At 44.1% G+C, this 24,296-nt stretch overlaps 1 protein-coding gene across 4 annotated transcripts; it reads left to right on the top strand.

Annotated features, from left to right (window-relative positions):
* Positions 1 to 1,845: 1,845 nt before the first annotated feature.
* ZNF10 (zinc finger protein 10) lies at positions 1,846 to 23,912 on the top strand. 4 transcript variants are annotated; one of them, XM_060611974.3, is made up of 5 exons: positions 1,846 to 1,909; positions 12,950 to 13,025; positions 14,771 to 14,897; positions 15,274 to 15,369; positions 19,449 to 23,912. In XM_060611974.3, exons 2-5 carry the CDS (start codon positions 12,993 to 12,995, stop codon positions 20,912 to 20,914), a joined length of 1,722 nt encoding a protein of 573 aa, XP_060467957.1. In that variant the 5' UTR covers positions 1,846 to 1,909; positions 12,950 to 12,992; the 3' UTR covers positions 20,915 to 23,912. The 4 variants fall into 4 exon arrangements, with proteins under 4 accessions (XP_060467957.1, XP_060467956.1, XP_060467955.1 ...); XM_060611973.3 differs by having other exon boundaries at positions 1,846 to 2,010; XM_060611972.3 differs by lacking the exon at positions 1,846 to 1,909 and adding an exon at positions 10,321 to 12,111.
* Positions 23,913 to 24,296: the final 384 nt, after the last annotated feature.

Raw genomic sequence — 24,296 nt, 5'->3', positions numbered from 1 at the left:
AGCTCTATGCCCCTCCTGGGGTTTGAATTCACCACCACGACATCAAAAGTTGCGTACTGGACTGAGCCAGCCAGGGACCCCCGGAATTTATCTCTGAATAACATGACCAGGATACTGTCACACCCACAAAATTAGCAGTAATTGCTTATTATCAAATATGTAGGCAGTGTTCAAACTTTTCTGTTATCAGGATGTTTTTATTATTTTTTTAAATGTTTCTCCATTTTTGAGAAAGAGAAAGGTGAGCGGGGTAGGGGCAGAGAGGGAGGGAGACACGGAATCCAAAGCAGGTTCCAGGCTCTGAGCTGTCAGCACAATGGGGTTCGAACCCACAAACTGAGATGTGACCTGAGCCAAAGTCAGATGCTCAACCAACTGAGCCTCGCAGGCGTCCCTCCGTTTTCAGTTTTTTATTATTTTCTACTTTTTTCCTTTGTCCAATTATTTATTTATTTAGAATTTTATTTTTTTAATATAATTTATTATCAATGTGGCCAAAATACAGTGTGTAAAGTGTGCTCTTGGTTTTTGGGCTAGATTCCCGTGGTTCATGGCTTACATGCGACACCCAGTGCCCATCACCCATTTCCCCCTCTCCCCTACTTGTTACCAGTTTTTAAAGTTATTTCTTGGGGTGCCTGGGTGGCGCAGTCGGTTGGGCGTCCAACTTCAGCCAGGTCACGATCTCGCGGTCCGTGAGTTCGAGCCCCGCGTCGGGCTCTGGGCTGATGGCTCGGAGCCTGGAGCCTGTTTCCGATTCTGTGTCTCCCTCTCTCTCTGCCCCTCCCCCGTTCATGCTCTGTCTCTCTCTGTCCCAAAAATAAATAAATGTTGAAAAAAAAAATTTCTTTGACTCATGGACCAAATAAAGTTTCATACAATTTCAAATCCTTTTTTAAAAAAGGTTACTTATTTTGAGGGAGAGCGCGCAGCCCAAATGGAGAAGGGATAGAGAGGGAGGGAGAGAGAATCCCATGGGTGAGCTCGAGACCTGAGCAGAAATCAAGGGTCGCACGCCCAACCCACGGAGCCACCGGGGCGCCCCTCGAGTCCCTTTGAATTTAAGGTCTGCCGGGGAGAACGGAGACATCATTCCTGGGCCGCCACCCACGAGCAGACGAAGGATTAGGGCAGACCCAGGAAAAGCTCGCGGATCAGGTCACCGGTACATCCCAACGCCCACTCCCGAACCGGCGGCCCCCCCCCCCCCCCCCCGCTCCACCGCCGTCCTGGGACCGCGCGCGGCTCCGCGCCCTCCCACCCTCGTTTCCCCGCCTTCCGGCCGGGCGAGGCCTCGGCCGCTCACCCGGCCTGGAAGAGCGCTCGGCGCGGGAGCGGCCCCTCCCCACGTCGCCTCTCACAGGCCGCGCCTCCTCAGCTCCGCGCGCTCCCACGCGCTGCCCTGTCCTCGCGGTACCTGCCTCTCGGAGTCGGACCCGCCCGGCCGCCGCGGGAATGGAGCGGAGAGCGCGCGCCGGGCGGACGGCGGCGTCTGGAGAGCAGCGAGCGGGGCTCCGGCGCCCGACCGCCCCAAGAAGTCCGGGGGCCGAGACTACATTTCCCAAGAGCCCCCGCGCCGCGCCGCGCCGCTCCTCCCTGCCCCGTGGAGGGATTCTGGACTTCTGGTCAAGGCTGCCGCGCGTGCGTGCGTGGACGGGGGCGTGTGTGTGACGCCCGGGGCTGCGGAGTGTGCGTGAAGGGACGGGAGTCCCAGGGCGCGGCGGGCCGGGGGCGTGGGCGTGAGCGCGAGCCCGCGGCGGGCAGCGAGGAGCCCCGCGCGAAGAGCCGGCCGCCGCCCGGGCGGCCCCTGTGCACCTCGCCGCGGTCGCGTCGCCTGCCTGATTCGCCGTCGCTGCTGCCATTGTGACGGGATCGCCTCGCCCACCGCGCCTCCCGGTGCTCGCTGCAGGTACACGCGCAGGCGGCGGCGCGTGTGTGTTTGCTTCGCAGTCGGGCCCGTCGTGTTGTTGCTCGTTAACCTCAGCGCTCTGGGTGGACGGTGATTTCGTCGTAAGTTTTCTTCCCAACTGATTTTTACCCCTTGCGTGGATGACTGTTTTCCCCGTTGCGGGTGATTCTTGAATTCACGTCGTAGCATCAATAGCGCACATTGCTGCTTTGCAAGAATGATGACAATACCCCCTAGCGTTTGGTGTTTGTGTTGTGTGGTGCTGGTGGTAGGTTTGAAGCACATATTCTCAGTGGTTCAGAATGCGGTGTCTTTAGGTCCTGCTTCTCTTTTTCCAGCTAGGGCTGCAGGTTTAAATTTTGCATTTGGCTTTTTCTAGCATTTGCTGAAAATGACCATGCTGTTTTTGTTAGAGGAGGAAATTTCTTAGCAGTAAGAGCCTCACGTTCCTGGGAGAAATCCAACGTGGTTGTACTGTTTTTAAAACATATACACTATTGGATTCTATTTGTGGATATTATCAGAGTTATAGGCTACTTGCTTCTTGGAGAAGTAGGTCTGCTTTAATATCCAGCCTGTAGAAAGGGCTGGATAAGTTTCTGTTTCTTGATCTAGTCTAGAAATACTAAGTTAAAAACACGTTTTTACCTGTTACCGCCAATATTGGCCTGATGCGGGGTTCGGACTGACAAACTGGAAGATCATGACCTGAGCCAAAACCGGGAGTGGGAGTCGGAGGCTTAACTGACTGAGCCACCCAGGCGTCCCTATTTGATTTTTAAGTAGGCTTCACACCCAGTGTGAGGCTTGAACTCAGACGCAGAGGTTAAGAGTTGCACACTCTACCAACAGAGTCAGCCAGTCGCCCCTAACTTGTGTAGTTTTTTTTAATCAAGTAGATTAACTGGAGGTGCCTATGTGTTTAACCTAGTTTTAATTATTATTTTATTTTCCCTTGACACTAGAGTTGTTAAGCCAATCAAAATGATGCATATCATCTAACATCTAGTATGATGTCAAAGGTAAGGTTAACATCAACATTACTTAGATCCCACCCAAAGTCTATGGAGAAGGTGGAGCATTTCAATTCTGGTAATAGCAGAATATACCTTGCTTTTAAAGTACAAGGGAAGACGAGATGGCATCCAGAATGCTAGCTACAAATGTGTCAGGTTGGCGATGTTGACTGTAGTTAACTGTCTAGACAGTTAAATAGCACAACTCGTCCTCACCCCTTTTAAACTAACTCAGCCCTGCACTAACTTTTTTCTGTGACCTAATTTACTTCTCTTCTGTTGCATTAAGATTGTCTTGCAAAGCCTCCTGGAGGGTGAATTTCACACGTTCATGCCTATTCTTGAAAATTGTCCCCTTGTGCTGTCATTCCTTCTCTCAGTACACATTTCTTGAGCTCTGAGCATGTGCCAGTCATAGGGCAGGGATTTGACATACAGATGAAGAAGGAAGTCTGTTCAGTATTTTATATTAACATTGTCTCAAAATTCTACTTAGGACAATATACAAGGTATATTTTTGGAAAAGAGATTACAAAATTATTCTTATTATTATTGCCCCCCCCCCCCAGAAGAGATTCAGTTAACATCAATGAGTTTTTAGTAAAGTGACTGAAAAGGAAATAGGTAAGTGAATAGATTCTTTACTGTCTTCAGTAACAAGCTAACACATGTGTTTGTAAAAGAGTCTACTCACAATAGGAATAAAGTATCTAATATTACTTTTAACTAGAAATATACCTCAGCTATGTGAAAAACTTTAACACCTTACTAGTAGATAGAAAATAAGAATAAAGGATGAATAGAAATGAGAACAGTTCTGTTTTTTATTAAATTCATTTGTCTAGGAAATAAAACTGGGATTTTTTTTCCCAAGAATCCCTATGCACTTTGTTCTTTATATCTTCATCTTTTTTTTTCAATTTTTAATTAAAAAAAATTTCTTTTTTAATTTTTTTTTTTAACATTTTATTTATTTTTGAGACAGGGAGACACAGAGCATGAACGGGGGAGGGTCAGAGAGAGAGGGAGACACAGACTGAAACAGGCTCCAGGCTCTGAGCTGTCAGCACAGAGCCCGACGCGGGGCTCGAACTCACGGACCGTGAGATCATGACCTGAGCCGAAGTCGGACGCTTAACCGACTGAGCCACCCAGGCGCCCCTAAAAATTTTTTTAAATATAATTTATTGTCAAGTTAGCTAACATACACAGTGTGCTCTTGGTTTCAGGGGTAGATACCCGTGATTAATCGCTTGCATACAACACCCAGTGCTCATCCCAACAAGTGCCCTCCTCAATGCCCATCACCAACTTTCCCCCTCCCCTGCCACCTGCATCAACCCTCAGTTTGTTCTCTGTATGTAAGAGTCTCTTATGGGTTTGCCTCCCTCTCTGAAAGTATTTTTTCCCCGGGGCGCCTGGGTGGCTCAGTCGGTTAAGCGTCCGACTTTGGCTCAGGTCATGATCTTGCGTTCGGTGGGTTTGAGCTCTGTGTTGGGCTCTGTGCTGACAGCTCAGAGCCTGGAGCCTGCCTCGGATTCTGTGTCTCCCCTCTCTGTCTCTCCCCACTCCCTCTCTCAAAAATAAATAAACATTAAAAAAATTAAAAAAAAAAAAGAAATATTTTTTCCCCTTCCCATCTCCCAGTTATGGGGGAATGTTACGGAAGTAGCTCATTTCTTTTCTTTAAAAAAAAAAATTTTTTTTTTTTTTAGTGTTTATTTATTTTTGAGAGACAGAAAGAGCTTGAGTTAGGAGGTGGGGGAGCAGAGAGAGAGGGAGACACAGAATCTAAAGCAGACTTCAGGCTCTGGGCTGTCAGCCCAGAGCCCAACATGGGGCCTGAACCCACAAATTGTGAGATCATGACCTGAGCCAAAGTCGGACGCTTAACCGACTGAGCCACCCAGGTGCTCCTTTTTTTTTTAAGCTCGTTCCTTTTCATAATTTGATGAGAAAATGTTTCTGTTAAAAAGAGATACTCCTAGAAATGGTGGGTTACCTTGGTTTTCATGACATAATTTAAACACTGAAGGCTTAGTAACATAGTTTAAAAAACTTACAGGTTTTAAGAATTTGTATTTTAAGGAAAAAGAAGTTTAATATCGTAATATGTCTGTTTTTCTTACAATACACTTTGGTCTTCAGTCACCGTATAGGATGTCTCACATCAGACTGAAGTTTCCTATCACATCAGCATATTTTGTATCTTCTGGGAAGGAAGCAAGGTCAGGACTGGGTGTGGCATAGGCTGTATCTGGCACAGAACCAACACCAAGAGCATTGTTTTTGCCTCTTTCCCCACAATATCTGTTGTCTCATTCTTATGTTTCTCACATTTCATTATGAAAACTTTTGAACATACAGCTGAATTAGAAGCAGTTTACAGTGAGTACTTGTAACCCCCCCCCCCCGACTCTACCATTAACGTTTTATTATTCTTATTTTAACATACATCTGTTTCTTCGTCAGTCCCCATCTTTTTTTTTAATGCATCTCAGTGTAAGTTGCCGACATCAGTATTCTTCCCCTAAATACTTAAGAATGCATGCACGTTATTAACTAGAATTCAGTATTTGTATAGCTTTTTCTTTTGATGTAAAATTTAGGTAAAATGCACAAAATGAAAGTATACGTTTGCTGAGTTTTCACAGACGTATGGTCCTTGCCATCTTTTCTGGTCCCAGAGCTCTAACCATGGCTTCTGGGTTCTTTTGCTAATCATTCCTTGCCCTTTGCACGTGCTAAGTCCTGATGTACTTACTCAGAATCTAAAGAGATTCTGTTTGCTTTTGTTCAGAAGCATATACTCCGTATGCCCGATTGAAATGCTGTCCCTGTCAACGTCTTGCCTGTCTCTGGGCACTGGCCCTCAGGTACTGGGGCTTAAAATGGAGACTGGAGGGCAGACACCTTGGGAAACAGACGTGTTATCTTTGTGGGTGCTTGTTAAGAATTTGACAAATGCCAGTGGAACAAATATGAAGTTCAAGGCACTATGCCAGTCTCTTTCTGAGATTTAGAAAGAGATTATCCCAATTCTGAAGTGGTTCCTTGTCTCCAAAGGGATGTGGACAAGTGAGTAGTGGTAGCTTAAGGCAGAGTGAAGTGCTGGAGTGTTCCATGATTTCAGGGAAGTTATTCTTTCTCAGACAACAGGAAGGCTTGTCAGAAAAGGGGGAATTTAAATGACGCTTGGAGAACGTGGGATGAGTGCAGCAGGAATTCAAGTCGCAACGTAGTCAGGGCCCGGAATGTAGATGGTTGTGAATCCCGTATACTCAGTTGCTTGATCAGAGATGTGCTGCAGAGCCTCTTGTGCCTGGATAGTAGCTTTCATAGCCTCTGGTTCGTACTTGGAGCTTCTTGCAGCTGATCTCTGCCCCGGCGGTTGGCAGAAAAATCACTCCCCAAAGAACCAGAACCTTATGGTGGATGTGTTACCTTGTATGGCAGAAGGGAATTTGCAGATGTGATTCAACTAAGGACCTTAAGGTGGGGAGAGTACCCTGGATTGTTCAGGGGGGCCCAGTATAATCACAGAGGTCCGTTGGAATAAGGGGGCAGATGGTGGGTGTCGGGGAGACGTGACCACAGAAGAAAGGCACAGAGAGAGATGGTGTCGCCAGCTTCCTGGCTGTCAGTCCTGATGCCTCCATCAGAATTTCTGACTCTGCCCCTTGCCCCCTCTCTGCTCTGGCTCCAGCCTGCTTCTTTGTCACTCCCTTGCTCTCCAGTCCCCAGCACCTCTTCCAGCTGTGCCTTTTATCTTCTTTCTTCACCTCCACGCTGTTCATTCCTTTTGTGGAATGTGTCTGCTGCCTCCAGCAGTATGTTGAGACCGCTCCCCCAAATCGTTGCTGAACCCTTATCTAACCAATCCAGCACATTAGAATCCAGTCCTTAGCTTATCTGAACTCTTGTTTTAAGTCTGCCCTCCTTGAAATTCTTCTGGCCTTTGATATGCCTCTCTTCTGGATCTTCTCATTCATTAGTGGGTCTTTCTTTCTCTCCTGTTTGCTTCCTAAATGTTGATTTTTCCCCATAGTCTATCCTGGTTTTACACCTTATCGTACTTCTCATGTTATCTTTGGTTGACTTTATGTATTGCCATGGTGTCATCTGATAATACCATGAGCTAGCTTTATCAAATCTTACTGTTTCTTACTGGGCTTTATAGGAGTTATGTCATAGGGTTGTTGATAGGAATGTCTCATCTCTCTCAGACTCCTGTCCATTTGCCTACTTCATCTTTATCTCATAGCAGAAGAACACAGTCACTCTCAAATCTGTGACAAAAGGCCACCCCTCACTCCCCCGAGTCTTGAGAATAGAGCTGATTAGTTTGGATAGATACAGATAGAACAGAAATGTGGAAGGCAGATGATACAGCTGGATAACCCTCACATCTAAATGTATCTTCCTAAATGTCGTTTCTCTGGCCCATTTTCTGTGTTTAAAACCAATGCCATGAGGATGTGAGGGTGATCTGGCTGTGACATCTGTCAGCCCATCGATCGCCAGTGTTGATTCGGCTGATCTGGTTTTCTAGGCGGGTGTCCCCTTCCTCCCCCACTCCATGTGCGTCCCTCCCGAAGCTGTGCGCTTGGTCAAAGAGGACGACCTTCCCCAATACAGGAGGACTTTCAGTCAAGGGTATATGAGTAGCTGCGCTCGCTGCTAGACCCTCCAAAGGAGCTCTCAGGGACCATTTGTAGGAGAACGTGGGGGAGTCAAGCTTCCAGAACTCCAGACACGTCCAGATGAGGCGCTGCACACGGCAGTTTGCCTTTCTTTAAACAGACACACAAATACACACGGTCCCCTCCTTCCTGTAGTGCCTCCTCCTGATACGTTGTTGTTCTGTCAGTCACCCAGGAAACTGGGAGTCTCCTCTAACCCCTAACCTGTCTTCACATCTGTACCCATTTGATTTCCAGGATATACCAGTCTTTCCAAAATCTGCCTGCTCTGCGTTTCTACCCTCAACAGCCCTAATTTGTGTTCTCATCCTCTGTATTATGATATTAGCCTCCTTCCTGTTTCCTTTGCTGCTGTTACATCTTCCTCCAGTCCGTCACAGAACTATCCCAAATGCAGACGAGGCATTTTTAAGGTGCAAATCTAGTATCATTTCTGGGCTTAAAACACATAGGAGTCCAGGGGCGCCTGGGTGGCGCAGTCGGTTAAGCGTCCGACTTCAGCCAGGTCACGATCTCACGGTCCGTGAGTTCGAGCCCCGCGTCAGGCTCTGGGCTGATGGCTCAGAGCCTGGAGCCTGTTTCTGATTCTGTGTCTCCCTCTCTCTCTGTCCCTCCCCCGTTCATGCTCTGTCTCTCTCTGTCCCAAAAAAATAAAATAAACGTTGAAAAAAAAAAAAACAAAACAAAACAAAACAAAAAAAAAACACATAGGAGTCTGAAAATGGCATTTTTGTCCTTTTGTGACCTAGGTCTGGCCATATGTGTTTCTGGGCTCCTTTCTGGCTCCTCCCTGCCCTTCCCAGTGTGCATTGTCTCAGACTCTGCCTTTGTTCACACAATTCCCCACCCTCCTTTGTCTGCCTGTCTGTCTGACTCAGCCTTGAACCCACCCGGTGGTCCGTGACCCCTTGGCCATGGTGTTATCAGAGCAGTAATCATAGTGAACTCTGGGTGTCCGTTTCAGTTTCTTCTGCTAGACTCAGCTGCTTGATGTCAGGAAGAAATACTTAATTCGTGTTTTTATCCCCTGGGCCTTGTACAGAGCCAGGCATGGAGTAAGTGTTCACTAATGATATATTAAAACGACAGAAGAAGATCCAAATCTGTAACACCAAGATAGTCATCAACTTACCTGCAGTTCCGCTGAACACAAATAAAACTCATCCCAGTATCCCTTTTGGGGATCAGTTTTGGCCAGTTGCATAGAAAGATACTTTGTGTATCTGGTGACTGATTAAAGAAGCTGGTTATCCCTAAGAAGTGGTAGGATTTAATTAATTAATTAGCTCGAATAGGTTTGAATTAAGTAGATTAAATAATGGCTCAAATCAGTGGTTCTCAACCTTGGTTGCACATTAGAATCACCAAGGAAATTATTTAAAATAAACAAAACCCTGGCCCCTTTGCAGGCAATTAAGTCAGAATCTCTCAGAGAAGGACGGCATGGGATGCTGGTGTCGTAATTTATAAATATACTTGGCAATCCCAGTATTCAGTTAGGGTCGAAAACCACTGGTTTAGATAAAGGTTAGAGTGAGTTATCAGAAGTGGAGGTTAAGGGAAATTAGGATGAAATGAGATTAACTATAAACTTTTTAAATTTTATATAATCATAAAATGGGAGAGTCACTGGAATGGATCTTAGATATATCTATGTAGAGGCTGTACTGTAGTTGCTTTTTTTTTTTTAATTAAGATCTGATTGAAAATTTATTGGTGGCCAGAAATGTCCTGTTTCCTTAGGCAATCTGATCTATTTCCAGGTGTCATATGATTAACAGTGCCTTATTATATTGACTCGTAACTGACTTTTTTGTGACTCTGCACATTATTCCTAATTCTGCCCTCTGGAGCAACTCAAATATCCCTGTTCCACAGGACCTCTAAATATGTGAAAACCATTCTCTTGCTTCCATAAAGTGATTTCTTACGTAGTTTAACATCCCTGGTTATTTCAGCCTTTATTCATCTGACATGAAAAGTAAGCTCCATGAGAGGTTAAGAAGCCACTTAGTAAGTTTTGGAGCACAGTTTGAAACATGCACTTGGGGTTGAGGAACAAGGTTGGGATAGAAGACAGAGCGATCTGTTCCTTCTAGCTGAAACACTTAGGTCTGTTGTGTGCCATGCAGTGGGAGAGACAGGAAAAAACAAGTAGATGTTCTGTGTCCTGATAGTGCCCAGGGCGTCACTGAAAATGGACACCAAGAAAGGCTGAGGACGCAACAAAGGGAAACCTACATTAAAGTTCATCATGATTTTTGAAATCATTAGAGGAGACTGAGAACCAAGATATACAGAGGAAAGCGAGGTGGTGAAGGAGGCAAAGTAAATAAAGAGCTTCAAGAACATTCCAGAGGCCAGCAGTGTCCTCTGTAACAGATGTTGTTGGTGAGAACCGTTTTAATGGTAGGGCAGAAACCGTGTTGCTTTTATTCACATAAATTTGCATAGAACTGCGAGGAAATCCTTAAGATCTCCAGAAGACAAAGGGGGAAAACAATAGGAATGAAAAGTTCAAAAGAACTGTAAATACAAACATACGGAAAATAGTCAAGCCCAGTATTCAAAAGGTGGAAGTTAAAAATACAGTCTAAATTTAAAACAACTTAAACACGCAGTGTTTATAGACTTCTGTGTCTGGCCATGATGGAGTGACGGGGGTGGGGGTGGGGGGTGGGAGTGGGGTAGATTTACGGTCTTGCCCGTACAACAGCAACAACAATAAAGACACAGACAAAATACACGAAACAGTCGGTCTATCTGGATATCAGATGACAAAGGACACTCATCCCTGGGAGATGGAAAAGCAACGAGGTAAGCCTTCTGATTGCCCAGTTTATTGCCTTGGAGAGGGTTTCCAGTTTCCAGTAGAGGAAGGAGGAACTGAGGTGGAGTCCAGCAGGCTTCCTGAGCCAAGGATGGAGCTAAGAATCTGGGGAGAGCAAAGCAGCTGTAGTTCATAGGACAGACCAGCAGAGAGGAGAGGTCTGCAGAGGGCCTCCCACGAGGACTCAAGAGCACAGAGCAGCACATGTGTGAGGAAACTCCCCAAGGACAGGGAAGGAATCCTCTAAAGGGTTGGAGGGAATAGTCCTGATATTTGCATGGGGAATACTGTTCCTACGGGCTAGGCTGGAAAACTCCTGTAATTCCTGGAGCATTAGGAATGGAGCTATTTATGTAAAGCACTGAAAGGAAAAATAACTCTACTTAGAATTCTGTATTCAGCAAAAATACATTTCAACAACAAAGACAAGACCACCAACAGAATGGGAGAAAATATTTGGAAATTATACATCTGATAAGGGTTTAATATACACAGAATACGTAAACATATTTGTGTATGTATACATGCTCATATGTAGAATGTACAAAGAACTACAACTCAATAACAAAAACACAAACTTAACTAATTAATAATGGGCAAAGGACTTGAAAAGACACTTGTCCGATGGCCACTAAGTACGTGAAAATAATGCATATCGAAACTACAATGAAATATCACTTCAAACCAACTAGGATTGCTGTAATAATCTAAAAAATGGAATAACAAGTTTTGGCAAGCATGTGGGGAAACTGGAACCTTGGATGTTGCTGGTGTGACTGAAAGGACGCTACTACTGTGGAAAAGTTTTGTGGGTCCTCAGGGAGCTCAGCACACAATTACCATATGACCCAACAATTCTGCTCCTAGGTACAGACCCGAAGGGATTAAAAGCAGGGACTCAAGCAGGTACTTGTACACCAGTGTTCACAGCAGCACCATTCACAAGACCCGCTAGATGGAAACAACCCAAGGGTCCATCAACAGACGATGGGGTAAACAACATGGTCTGTCCATACACTGGAATATTACCTGGCCATTATAAGGAGTGAAGGTCTGATTCATGCCACAGCATGGATGAACCTTGAAGACATTATGCTGAGTCAAATAAGCTAGACACAAAAGGACAGATATTGTATGATTCTATTTATATGATTATCTAGAATTGGTAAATTCAGAGAGACAGTAGGTTATCAGAGTAGGTTATCAGAGTCTGAGGAATAGGGAGTTTGCTTAATGTTTCAGAGTTTCCATTGGGTGATTAGAAAGTTTAGAATTCTTAGTGAGGGTTGTACAATATTGTGAATGTAATTAATGCCACTGAATTGTACACTTAGCAATAATTAGCAAATTTTGTTAATTTTTTTACTAGAATTTTAAAGATGAATAATGTAATTACCAAAAACCATTGTGATTGTGTACTTTGAGTGGATGAATTGTATGGTATGTGAATTATGTCTCAGTAAAGCTGTTTTAAAAAAAAAAAAGCAAAATGAAGACATTCTCAGATTTAAAAAGCTGAAAGAATTTATTACCAGCAGACCCACATTGCAGGAAATGTTAAAAGATGTCCTTCAGGGAGAAAGGAAATGAAACCAAATGGAAATCTGGATCTACTGGAAAGAATGAAAAGCACTGGCAATGGTAACTACGTAGGTAAATATATAATATTTTTTCCTTATTGTTTAAGTGACTTTAAAAGATAACTTTAAGTCCTTATTGTTTAAGTGACTTTAAAAGATAATTGACCGTGTATTAGATTTCTAGTGCCGTGTAACAGATTATCTCAGACTTGGTAGCTTCAGACAGCACCCATGTACTAGCTCACAGTTCTGTAGGTGGAAGTCTGACACACTCTGGCTGGGTTTTCTGCTCCGGTATCCCAACAGCTGCTGTCAAGGTGTTGGCTGGCCTGGGTTCTCATTTGGAGGCTCTGATTGTCGGCAGAACGCGGTTACTTGTGACTGTACGCTGTCCTAGGACTGGCTGTCAGCTGGGTGCTGCTCGTAGCTCCCCGAGGCCGCCCACACTCCTTGCTGTGTGGCAGCCTCCACCTGCAGGCCAGTAGTGTCACATCCCAGTGTTCTTGTGCTTCCAATCTCTGACTTCCCTCCTGTGATCAGCTGGAGAAAACACTTGTTTTCTTATCTGTAAAGTAAGGATATTAGATCGAGGCGGGTTTTGTTTTTTGGTTTGTTTTTCTCAAAAAAGAGAATTTGTAGCAGTAGAACCATATAAATTGCAAATGAAATTTTGTGTGGAACTCTAGAGACTAAGGGGAAAAACTGCAATCGACGTAGCTCTTTTCTTCCTGCTCCTGGGAATTTCAGCACTGTAGATGTGTTTTTGGACTATCTCTGATGTTCCTCTTTGTGTGGTGGGTGTTTGCATTATACTCAGCCAAGTATGAGGGAGTCTAGGTTGATGGTTTATGAAACCTCCCCATGATAGCAAACCTTCCTCATGTTTCTTTTTTCTACCTTCTCCTCCTCAGGATCTTCATTACTGAAAAAAGCATCATCAAGAACAAGGAGGGCATGGAGACCAAGTTGTTAACGGCCCGGTCCCAGGTAAGTCGGGCCGCCTTCTTTGTTTTCCAACTGAGAACCCCTTTCTGCTTGAGTTTTGGAGTCCTTTGACTAGGAACTTGAGAAATTATATCTCGGACACTCTTCTCTGGGAGACTGGCACTATTTTGTTTGCTTGTTTGTAGATGTAGTTTTATTTCCTTCCATGTAAAAGAAATAGAGGTTTAGCAGTGATGTGGGCAGGAGCCAACTGGGTGATATTGAGGATTCTGACAAAATGCTTTCATCCACACTGGGGATGAAGGCCACAGCACGCTTCCTCCCCACAAAATGATGTGGGAACTGGGAGTGTTCGTGCCTGGTGGGTCTCTCTGGCCCCTGGGTGTCCTAGATGTGGAGCTGGCTACGTGATGCCTCCCTGGGGAGCTCCTGTCGGAAGGAGCTCAGGCACAAGTTATGTACTTATCCAGGGGTGACCACAGCCAGGGCATGAGGAGCTTGGGGGATGGAACCTCTGGGAGCATCCAGGGTGGGAGACGGGGCCCCTGGTGCCTCATTCAGCTTCCTCCCCCTGGAGCGTCCTATGCATACTACCTCTGCGTATGTGGAAAATCCCACCGAGGAGTGCTGTGGGTTTTGCTTTCACTGTGCTACGTATTTTGAAGGAGTTAGGAAAACTAGTAGTATTTACCCAGATGTTTACCGTTTTTGTTCTTCATCCTTCATTCCTGAGATTTAAAGTTTCTCTCTGTTAATATTTCCCTTTTGCTTAAAGAACTACTTTTAGCGTGTCTTTTAGAGCAGGTTTGCTGGGGACAAATTCTTTTACTTCACTTGAGAGTATATTTTGCATCATTCCTGAAAGATATTTTCACTGGATATTCTGGCTTGACAGTTCTTGCAGCTTTTAAAAAGCTATTATTCCATGGTCCTCTGACCTTCATGGTTCTTGAGGAGGTATCCTCATTCAAGTAGGTGTTGTTTCTCTGTGTAGTCAGCATTTCTTTTTAATGTAGCTAATAAAGGCCTTGCTTCTGTGTCTATTGTTTCTTTGTCCAATCTTCATTTAAAAAAAAATGTCTACCATGGAGGCGCTTGGGTGGCTCAGTCGGTTGAGCATCCGACTTCAGCTCAGGTCATGATCTTGCAGTTCGAGAGTTCGAGCCCCACGTTGGGCTCTGTGCTAACAGCATAGAGCCTGGAGCCTGCTTCGAATTCTGTGTCTCCCTCTCTGTCTGCTCCTCCCCGGCTCATGCTCTGTCTCTCTCTCTCTCCTTCAAAAATAAAATAAAAATAAATAAAAAATTAAAAAAAATGCCTATCTACCAATGTTTAGGAAAAATGTTTTGGATAATTATTTTAGATCAGAAAACATGGTGAGTTTGGTCTCTGAAGCATGAAGTTATACTTGAACTGAAGACTGCTGTGTCCTCTTTTTTCTGCCTTGAATTGGGTTCTTTATTTCACATAATATAAATGTAGATTAACTTTTGGTGTCTGATGCTCCTTGCTGTAGGTGTCATAACAGTTGATTTAAATACAAGTTCTGACAATTTCTAAACCTAGAGCATAACATGGAACTGGATTTTAGACAGTAGGTATCTAATAGCCATTCCTGTTAGGACTTGATCAGAATCCGAAATAAATACTACTCACTTCTGGAATGAATTCTGGCCCATTCTCTTTCCCTACCCCAGTGCTGTCTGCCTATTCTCTTTCTGTCTGTACTCAGGAAGGAAGGGCGGAAATATATATCTGGCTTGATACAGATTTGTTCCATGTTGTAGGCACTGGTGACCTTCAAGGATGTACTTGTGAACTTCACCAGGGAGGAGTGGAAGCTGCTGGATACTGCTCAGCAGATCATGTACAAAGATGTGATGCTGGAGAACTATAAGAACCTGGTTTCCTTGGGTAAGACTAAGTTGTATTCTCGGAGATATCCCCCGTGAGGATTTTGGTTCTTCATTGATCAAAAGGTATGGAGATCGTCAAGCACATATATCAGAGTATGAGCTCGGGGCCAGGGATGTGATTTCCTTGGGGCAGACAAGAGGGCTTTTGTACTCACTTCTACTTTTGTGTTTGTGTGTGGGATATATATATATACATATATATGTATATATATATACGTATGTATGTATGTATCTGTAGCGTCCCCTTGTCTACTTTTGAGAGTCCCCCCGGGACTAAGAAGGGGTTGGGGTTGGGGCTGAATCTGGGATGCTCTTTGTGTCCAGGACAGAGCTTCCCAGCCCTTGCCCAATTCTTTACCTTTCACCATGCACAGGGCATCAGCTTCCCAAACCAGATGTGATCCTCCAGTTGGAGAAAGGGGAAGAGCCGTGGCTGGTGGAGAGAGGGACGCACCGGGAGACCCACCCAGGTGAGGACCAGTCGAGGTGTTGCAGGTCATGGCCCGGAGGAGCACGAGGGGCTGGACTCCCTGGGCATAGCGGTCACTGGTTCTCATTTCTGAGGCGAAGACTGAGCTTATTTACCTTCTGTTTCCCCATGACCAGTCTTTCTACAGTCTTGCCACACGTCATTTGCATTCCGAGACAAACGTGTACTCTTCAGGAAAATTATCTTCCTGTTCGTGTGCTTGGTTTCAGCCCTGTTGGTCTTGCTTTCCTGGTTCTTAGGCTAATTCTAGTGTCGCCATGCTCTCATTTGTCACACAGTCTTCTCTTTCATCCTCACCTGTCTTTTCCCTTTCCTGTGGCCCCTTCCCATGGCCTCGTGCTGTGGGGCTTGGTCACTGGCCACTCTTCTGAGTTTGCCGAGGGGCTTGCCAGTTCTGCTGGCTGAACTCCTTTTCTCCAGAACTGCTGCTCCCAAAACACATCTTTCTTACAGTACTCCAGCTCTTTATTTTGTATTTTCTCAATTCTTACTTTTAATTCTTTTAATTAATTTTTTACTTTAAAGATTTTTTTAATGTTTATTCATTTTTGAGAGAGAGACAGAGAGAGCACGCGCGCACGTGAGCGGGGAGGGTCAGAGAGAGAGGGAGACACAGAATCCGAAGCAGGCTCCAGCCTCTGAGCTGTCAGCACAAAGCCTGACGCGGGGCTCGAACCCACAGACTGAGATCGTGACCTGAGCTGAAGTTGGACGCTTAACCGACTGAGCCACCTGGCTACCCTTAAGTGTACTTTTAAATACCATAAACTGTTTTTTAGTTTTCTTACATTTGGTCTTGTAGGTGACGGTCTCAAATTTCTGCCTCAAAGGCAAGTCCTTTATACAGTGTTAGAACTTGATCATGCAGTTGCTTTGGGGCTGTGGGAAGAAAGATTGTCCTCTGTTTTCTTTTCATTTCTCTATTATTTCCTTTATTTTTTTCATCCACGTCTTCATTCATTTACAAGCTTTCCCAGGTGTCTCTTGACTGCTATCTAAAACTAACTGACTAGATCAGCAGTTTAGATTTTTATTGAGAATTTGCTGTCAAAAGAAATACTGAAACTCCACGTGCTTAAACACATGGAATTTAGGGGAATCTACCAGGCTATGTGAGCTTCATAATCAAAGTGGAAAGAAAGTATAATGAGTGGTGGCTTTAAAAATACAAATGATGAGATGATGAATGGATGCTACATATTTTAAATATAACTCACTAGAGTACTGTGTTACGTAATATATGACAAGTTTTAGGATTTTAATGAAGGGAAGAATCACATGTATGTGTTCAAACATGCCACTCACAGCTGTTCCCCATTGGTACCCAGCCCCCAGTCTGCATCACACATGTTCATTTTAGAATTTTCCAGTTGGCATTTGTGGTTTGAAAAACTTCTCCGTGGGATTTTGATGCCCTGGAAGGAGGGGAGGGAAGAATAAGGGTGGTGTGTTCCTTATCAGAAATCATGGCTGCACGCATGCATGTGTGCACGCGTGCACACACACACACACACACACACACACACACACACACATACATAAGGGGCTATTTACTCAGCCTTAAAAAGGAAGGAAATTCTGCGAACTACATATGGATCAGCTTTGAGGATGTTATGTTAAGTGAAGCCAGACACAAAAAGATAAATAATATGATTAGTTTACATGAGGTTACTTAAAGTAGTCGAAATCATAAAGACAGAAAGTGTGATGGTGCCTGCCAGGTGCTGGTGGGATGGGAGAAGGGGCTTTCTGTTTAAGAGGCACTGAGTTTTGATTCCACAGCGGAGATGACATAAGGGGATGTCTGTACAACCATGCAAATGTATGTCATACCTGCTGTACCCTTAAAAATGGTTAAGATGGTAAATTTTATGTCATGTGTATTTTACCACGAGAAAAGAAAAGTCAGGGTGAGGGAGAAGCTAGTAACTAACAAAGTGGTGACTGAAAACGGAGACTGGTGGGGGTTCCACAAAGAAGGCGGTTAGGGGCCTGGCACAGGGATTATCAGCAGGCCTGTTAGTTCCTGGCGCTGCGAAGATAAAGTTCCACAAACTGGTAGTTTACACAAGTGTGCTTTCTCAGAGCTCACGGTCAGAAGTGTGAAATCAAGGTGTCAGCAGGGCCACACGCCCTCTGGCGCCTGGAGGACAGGATCCTTCCTTGCCTCGTGAGGCTCTGGTAGTCTCAGGTGTTCCTTGGCTTGTAGACACATCATTCAATCAGCCTCTGCCTTCGTGTCTGTCTTCTCTGTATGTCTGTCTCTGTATCTCCTCTCCTTTTTTTTTTTAAGTGTATTTATCTTGAGAGAGAGGGAGAGCGAGACTCTGTGCAGGCTCTGTGCTATCAGCACAGATCCCAACTGAGCCACCCGGGCCCCCTCTTCTCTCCTTATAAGGACACCAGCCTCTGGATTAGGGGCACACCCTGCTCCAGTACTACTTCATTTTAACTGCATGTGCAGTGATCCTGTTTCCAAGTCAAGTTGCCATCTGAGATACGGGCACATATCTTATTTGGGGCACACAGTTCAACCCATACACCAGATAAGAGTAGAATATTACCCCACTTGTGTAGGGAGAGATGGTACTTTGTAAACAGTGTTTTTGGGTGGGGGGAGCCTCGCTGGCTCAGTCGGTAGAGCATGTGACTGTTGACCTAGAGGTTGTGAGTCTGAGCCCCATGTTAGGCGTAGAGATTACTTAAGGGGCGCCTGGGTGGTTTAGTCAGTTGAGCGTACAACTTGATTTCGGCTCAGGTCATGATCCCAGGGTCGTGGGATCAAGCCCTGTGTTGGGCTCTGTGTCAAATGTGAAGCCTGCTTAATGTTCTCTCTCTCCACCATTTCTTTAATGGTGTTTCTTTTCTAGGTTAAGAACCAACATTTTACCTAAAAGGCATTGAGAAACAGGCTTTTAACTAGAGTAAATAATGTGCAGTAATACAAGTACAAACAAAAGGGCAGAAAAACCCAGGAGAATATGAGTTAGGGGCCAGGTTGTGAGTTAGTGTTCTGTGGTGTGAGTCCTATCAGTTGTTAAGTCTTGATGTCTCCAAACAAAGGAATCAGGATGTAAGACCAGAATAATGTTGTTGTTTTGTTAGTGTTTTTTTATTTTTGACGGAGGGAGGGAGAGAGAGACAGAGCATGAGCGGGGGAGGGGCAGAGAGAGAGGGAGACACAGAGTCTGAAGCAGGCTCCAGGCTCTGAGCTGTCAGCACAGAGCCCGACTCGGGGCTCGAACTCACGAGCCGTGAGATCATGACCTGAGCCGAAGTCGGACGCTCAACTGACTGAGCCACCCAGGCGCCCCCTTTTTTTTTTTTAAGACCAGAATAGTGTAAATAATGATTACTATGGTATTGCTTTGACCACACGTGTGTCAGTCTGTGATGAACTCATACCGTACAGTACTTAATGACAATCTTACGCCACAGTTAACTGTCGCTCCTTGGATTACAGATAAGCAAAGTGATGTTTGAAAAGTTTAACAACTTGTCTGAATTCAGCACTAGTAGTGTTACGGCTTAGAATCAGAGCCTGTGGCTGGATAACGTGTGTACAGTTGCTTTTCCAGCCTGTTGCTTGGCCTTTCTGAGGTTCTTGGTCCCAAATGTCTGGACATTATCGTGTTGCACTCTGCTGGTGTCAGGAACAGGCACTCCCTGGCACAAGGCTGAACTCGTGGTTTAGGAATGTGAAATTGCAGTGTGAAGAAGGCATGCCAGGGGAAGGGCCTGGCAACAAGTAGACATGTTAGGTTCTTACATCATTAATAGTTTAGATCATGGGAGTGCCATAAGGGATTTCCCTTATTGCCACCCAGCACTGAATATCCTGATCCCGTGTGTCCTGCCCCGTCCTGTGGCTTCCCCTTGGCCTCACTGCTTCTCTTCTGTGCTGCACAGCCCAGCACCCTTCCTGTTTGCTGCTCTCCTCTTTGCTTTCTTACTAGGAAGGCAGCTGTATAAGCAGCTCGTGCAGCCTCCATACTTCACATCCCACTGTTTGGACCTTAATGGTTTTTTAGTTACACAAAGGTTCCTCATTTCTTTCAGATTTGGACACTGCGGTTGAAATTAAATCATCAGTGTCCAGTAAGAGCATTTCTAAAGATAAACAATCCTATGGCATTAAAATGGAAGGAATCCCAAAGAACGATCTCTGGTATTTGTCATTAGAAGAAGTCTGGAAGTGTGAAGACCAGTTGGACAAGTATCAGGAAAATCAGGAGAGACATTTGAGGCAAGTGGCATTCACCCAAAAGAAAGCACTTACTCAGGAGAGAGTCTGTGAAAACGGTAAATATGGGGGAAATTGTCTTCTTCCTGCTCAACTAGTGCTGAGGGAGTATTTCCACAAACATGACTCACATACTAAAAGTTTAAAACATAATTTAGTTTTTAGTGGTCATCAGGAAAGCTATGCAAGTAATAGTAGCGAATGTGGTCAAACCTTCTGTCAAAACATTCATCTTATTCAGTTTGCAAGAACTCAACCAGGAGATAAGTCTTACAAATGCCCCGATACTGTCAACTCTCTTACCGGTGGTACAGCCCTCGGTGTATCGAAGGGCATACATAGGGAGAAACCATATGAATGTAAGGAGTGTGGAAAATTCTTTAGCTGGCGTTCTAATCTTACCAGGCACCGGCTTATTCATACTGGAGAAAAACCCTATGAATGTAAAGAGTGTGGGAAGTCTTTCAGCCGGAGTTCTCACCTCATTGGACATCAGAAGACTCACACTGGTGAGGAACCCTATGAATGTAAAGAGTGTGGAAAGTCCTTCAGCTGGTTCTCTCACCTTGTGACCCACCAGAGAACTCACACAGGAGACAAACTGTACACGTGCGGCCAGTGTGGGAAGTCATTTGTTCACAGCTCCAGGCTCATTAGGCACCAGAGAACTCATACTGGAGAGAAGCCTTACGAGTGTCCTGAGTGTGGGAAGTCTTTCCGACAGAGCACACATCTCATTCTGCATCAGAGAACTCACGTCAGAGTGAGGCCCTACGAATGTAACGAGTGTGGGAAGTCGTATAGCCAGAGGTCTCACCTTGTGGTGCACCATAGGACTCACACGGGACTGAAGCCCTTTGAGTGTAAAGACTGTGGAAAATGCTTCAGTAGAAGCTCTCACCTTTTCTCCCATCAGAGGACCCACACTGGAGAGAAACCGTATGAATGCCACGACTGTGGGAAGTCCTTCAGCCAGAGTTCTGCCCTCATTGTGCATCAGAGAATTCATACTGGAGAGAAGCCATATGAATGCTGCCAGTGTGGGAAAGCCTTCATTCGGAAGAACGACCTTATTAAGCATCAGAGGGTTCATGTTGGGGAAGAGACCTATAAATGTAATCAGTGTGGGATTATCTTCAGCCAGAACTCTCCGTTGATAGTACATCAAATAGCCCACACTGGAGAGCAGTTCTTAACTTGTAACCAATGTGGGACAGCGCTTGTTAATAGCCCTAACCTTATTCGATATCAGACAAATCATATTAGAGAGAATCCTTATTAATATTACGAATGTGGAAAGTTCTTTACAAAGAGCAATAACTTGGTTTTACATTAGAAACTCCTTCTGGAGGGAAGCAGTGTAGATGTAATCTGTGCAGAAATGCTTTCAATCTTGTCACTACCCTTTTGTGCGCTAGAGAAATGGTCCTAGAAGGAGAAATAACCTACAGATTTCATTGTAGTACAAAAACACATCAGCTTTTCTTTCCACAAGTTCCTATAAAAGCAGTTGTCCTTGGAGCATTCTTGACCGAGCCTTAAAATGCTAGAATCTGAGAAGGAACCATTACGTAGGTGGGAGATTATCCAGCTTCATTGCCTTCTTCAAAAAGATGTCAGTCAGAATGATACTTCAGAAAGATAAGTCAATGAGAGTTCCTATTGCAAAGAATAAAAAATTGATAGTTATTGTAAAAAAGTGGAAAATAATATTCCAGTGAAATAACCTGCCATATTTTTACTTGATTGTCCTTCTGGGACAGTTAGTAGTGTCTACTCTTTTATGTGTCTGATATAAACCACATTTTGGTTAGCAGGGAAAATGCTTAAAATTAATGTAAAGCTGAAAAAGAACACATTTACTAGTAATGGTCCTTATTTTAAGTATATTTGCATGTGAGCAAGAACTGAAAAACTCTCTGGATAATGAACAGAATCGATTTGTTAGGTGATGGGATTGAGTGAGTTTTATAGTTTATTCCATGTTACTCCAATAATTATTTGAAGGTATTTTTAAACATTAAAAAGGATATCCGGTTTCTCTATTCTATCATCAAGGATGCTTAAGGACCACCTGCTAGCAAGTTTCCCATTCTACGTTGTTTGGGTCATGGAATTGTGCTCTTTGAGACCGTGTGCTGAAGGCTCCTGGGAATTTAAACACAGGGTTTCTTTGGACTTGGAGACCTAGAAGATTAGGTGTTTGAGCACATGAGGGAGGGTCCCCTTTGTGTGGGAGCAGGTACCTGGGCCATTCTTAGAGCAGCTATGCTCATGAAATAAACAGCACTGCTCAAAGCCACCCTCCTTCCAAGGTAGTCTTTTATCTTTATAAAGGAAACTTAGTGGCTAAATGCACAAGCTTGAGCTACACTACCCAAGTTGAAATTCCACCTCTGTCCTTAACTTGCTGGGTGAACTTGGGCATGCTGCCTAACATCGGTGCCTCTTCTGTAAATTAGGGACATTGCTTACCTTGTAGGACTGTGGTGAGTATTAACTGAGTAAACATATAAACAGCTTAGAATAGTGCCTGACGTATATTAAGTGCTTTATTGTTGTTAGCTGTGGTAACTGGTGTCACTGTTGTTGCCCCACCTCTGGTGTGCGTCATTGAATTTAAACCTGCTTGCCAGTGAGCAAGAGCTCCTGGAGCTCTCACTTCCTTCCCAGCCACGTTTCCTTCTTACCTACATCAGCACTTCTCAGCCTGAGGAAGTCACTACCCGTAGCGGGTGTATCGACTCACTTCTGAGGATCGGTAAACAACTTTTAATATCGTATGCAAAATCATCTCGTTTGTACAGAAGTTTTCTCTTCTAGGGAGAGAAGCCTGATCTTCAGATTCTGTGGTAAGTTCATGACCCAAAAAAGATTCAGAAAGAGAACCTGTTTTAACTCTCTGTTTCATTCTATAAATGGATCTCTGTGAAGGACTAGCCATTATTTGCCATTTTCTAGCAAACAAAATATATTTTAGATGCTTAATGATTGATTGTTGAGTGATAAGTATTTTTGAGACCAGGAGGACAAAGATCTTGATGTCTCTCTCCCAGGAAAAATCTAGAAATGACTGTCAAGAGTCATGAGACTTCACAAGGAGCAGGAGACCATCTAACATGTAATCTTCGTTCCAGTTTTAGTATATGTGCTGCCGAAGCGAGCACCTAACGTGTAATCTTCATTGTACAGTTGAGATCAAGTGAGTTGGCACTGGTCTCACATTTTGAGTGAAGTCAGACCAAGAACTAGATCCTGGGTTCCTCAATTAGTGCTCCGTTTTTCAGTGCATATATATATCATTCGCATGTATAATGTACTCCTATCAGAAATCGTTTTCATGGTAAGCAGTGGCTCTTAATGGGAGTCGAAGAGTGGTCCCTTAACCGGGCCTCTTAGAGTTTCTGATAACCTATGGCTCAATTTTCCTCCACTGTATAATGGAGTTATTTCTAGTATCTACCTCAGAGGGTTGTTGTGTGGATTAAGTGAGATAATGTGTATAAAGTATTTAAAACAGTGCCTGGCCCACAAGTACTAAATGTGTTAGCTACTACTACTGTTATTGACACACCAAGGAATGTAGGAAGAGAGAAATGTCTACGGATGGTCTAAACTAACTAAACATTGCTTATGATAGTGCAAACTTTGCAATATAGAAATGTATAATAGCAAAATGGTTATAGCATATCCGTGTCATGGAGTATTACACAGACCTTAAAATTAACGCAAACTGTTGACAGGAAGAATGTCGATGTTGTCATGTGTTTTGAAAAAAGCATGATGAGTAGTTGTTAATATGGAGTAAACTGAAATGTGTAAAAATAAATCAATTGTAAATAACTGAAATGAATCTTGCTTAAAACTCTTCAGGAAATTTGTCAAAAGATTAAGAGCAGTTAACTTTCTTTTTTTTCTTTATTCTTGTTTTGTTTTGTAGTTTTCTATTTTTTCCCAAAGTCTCTCCAACAAATATAAATTACTTTTATATTACAGTTTCTTCAGTAAAGGAATTTTTTCTCTTCCAAAGTTTTTGTCTACAGATAAGCTGCTAGAACCTTAACCGTGGAACTTGGCAGCAGAGAAACCAGTGGTTGGCTGGGGATGGGAGAGTGATTGGCAGCAGACGGGACCCCAAGGGAACCATTAGGGGTGATCTGTATCTTGACTGGTGGTGGTTCCGTGACTGTACTTGTCTGTTAAACTCATCAGAGTATACATTTTAAGTGGGTCCAGTTGTGTGCAACTTTTATCTCAATACAACTGATTTTTTCAAAATACTCAGCAAACCAGGAATTTCTGGGAAATCAGAGAAAATCAGCTCCAAGTAACACATAGTAACGGCAGTAGTAGTTGCTGAGTTTTGTAGCTCATCTTCATTTATACACAGCTTGATACAAGGGAGCCAAGCTAAGCCCTTTAATACAACAGATTCCTTCTGTCTATAACCCTGGGAGTGACATACTACTGCCCCTATGGTTAAGGGAACTAGAGGTTGGCAATTTAGGTAATTTGTCCCCGTTTACATAGCTGGTAAATGGTGAAGTTTCACATGAGAAATAACTGGTAAGTGTGTGGCAGATCTCAAACGAGACAATGTCTGGCACTTTGTAGAGGATCTTAACAAAATTAGCCAGTTCAATATAAAAAATACACAGTACCAT

The sequence above is a fragment of the Panthera onca genome, chromosome D3, assembly GCF_046562875.1.
Source record: "Panthera onca isolate mPanOnc1 chromosome D3, mPanOnc1 haplotype 2, whole genome shotgun sequence".
Taxonomy (NCBI): Eukaryota; Metazoa; Chordata; class Mammalia; order Carnivora; family Felidae; genus Panthera; species Panthera onca.
The sequence above is the reverse complement of the archived record's forward strand: the minus strand, read 5'-3'. Positions and strand labels throughout refer to the sequence as shown.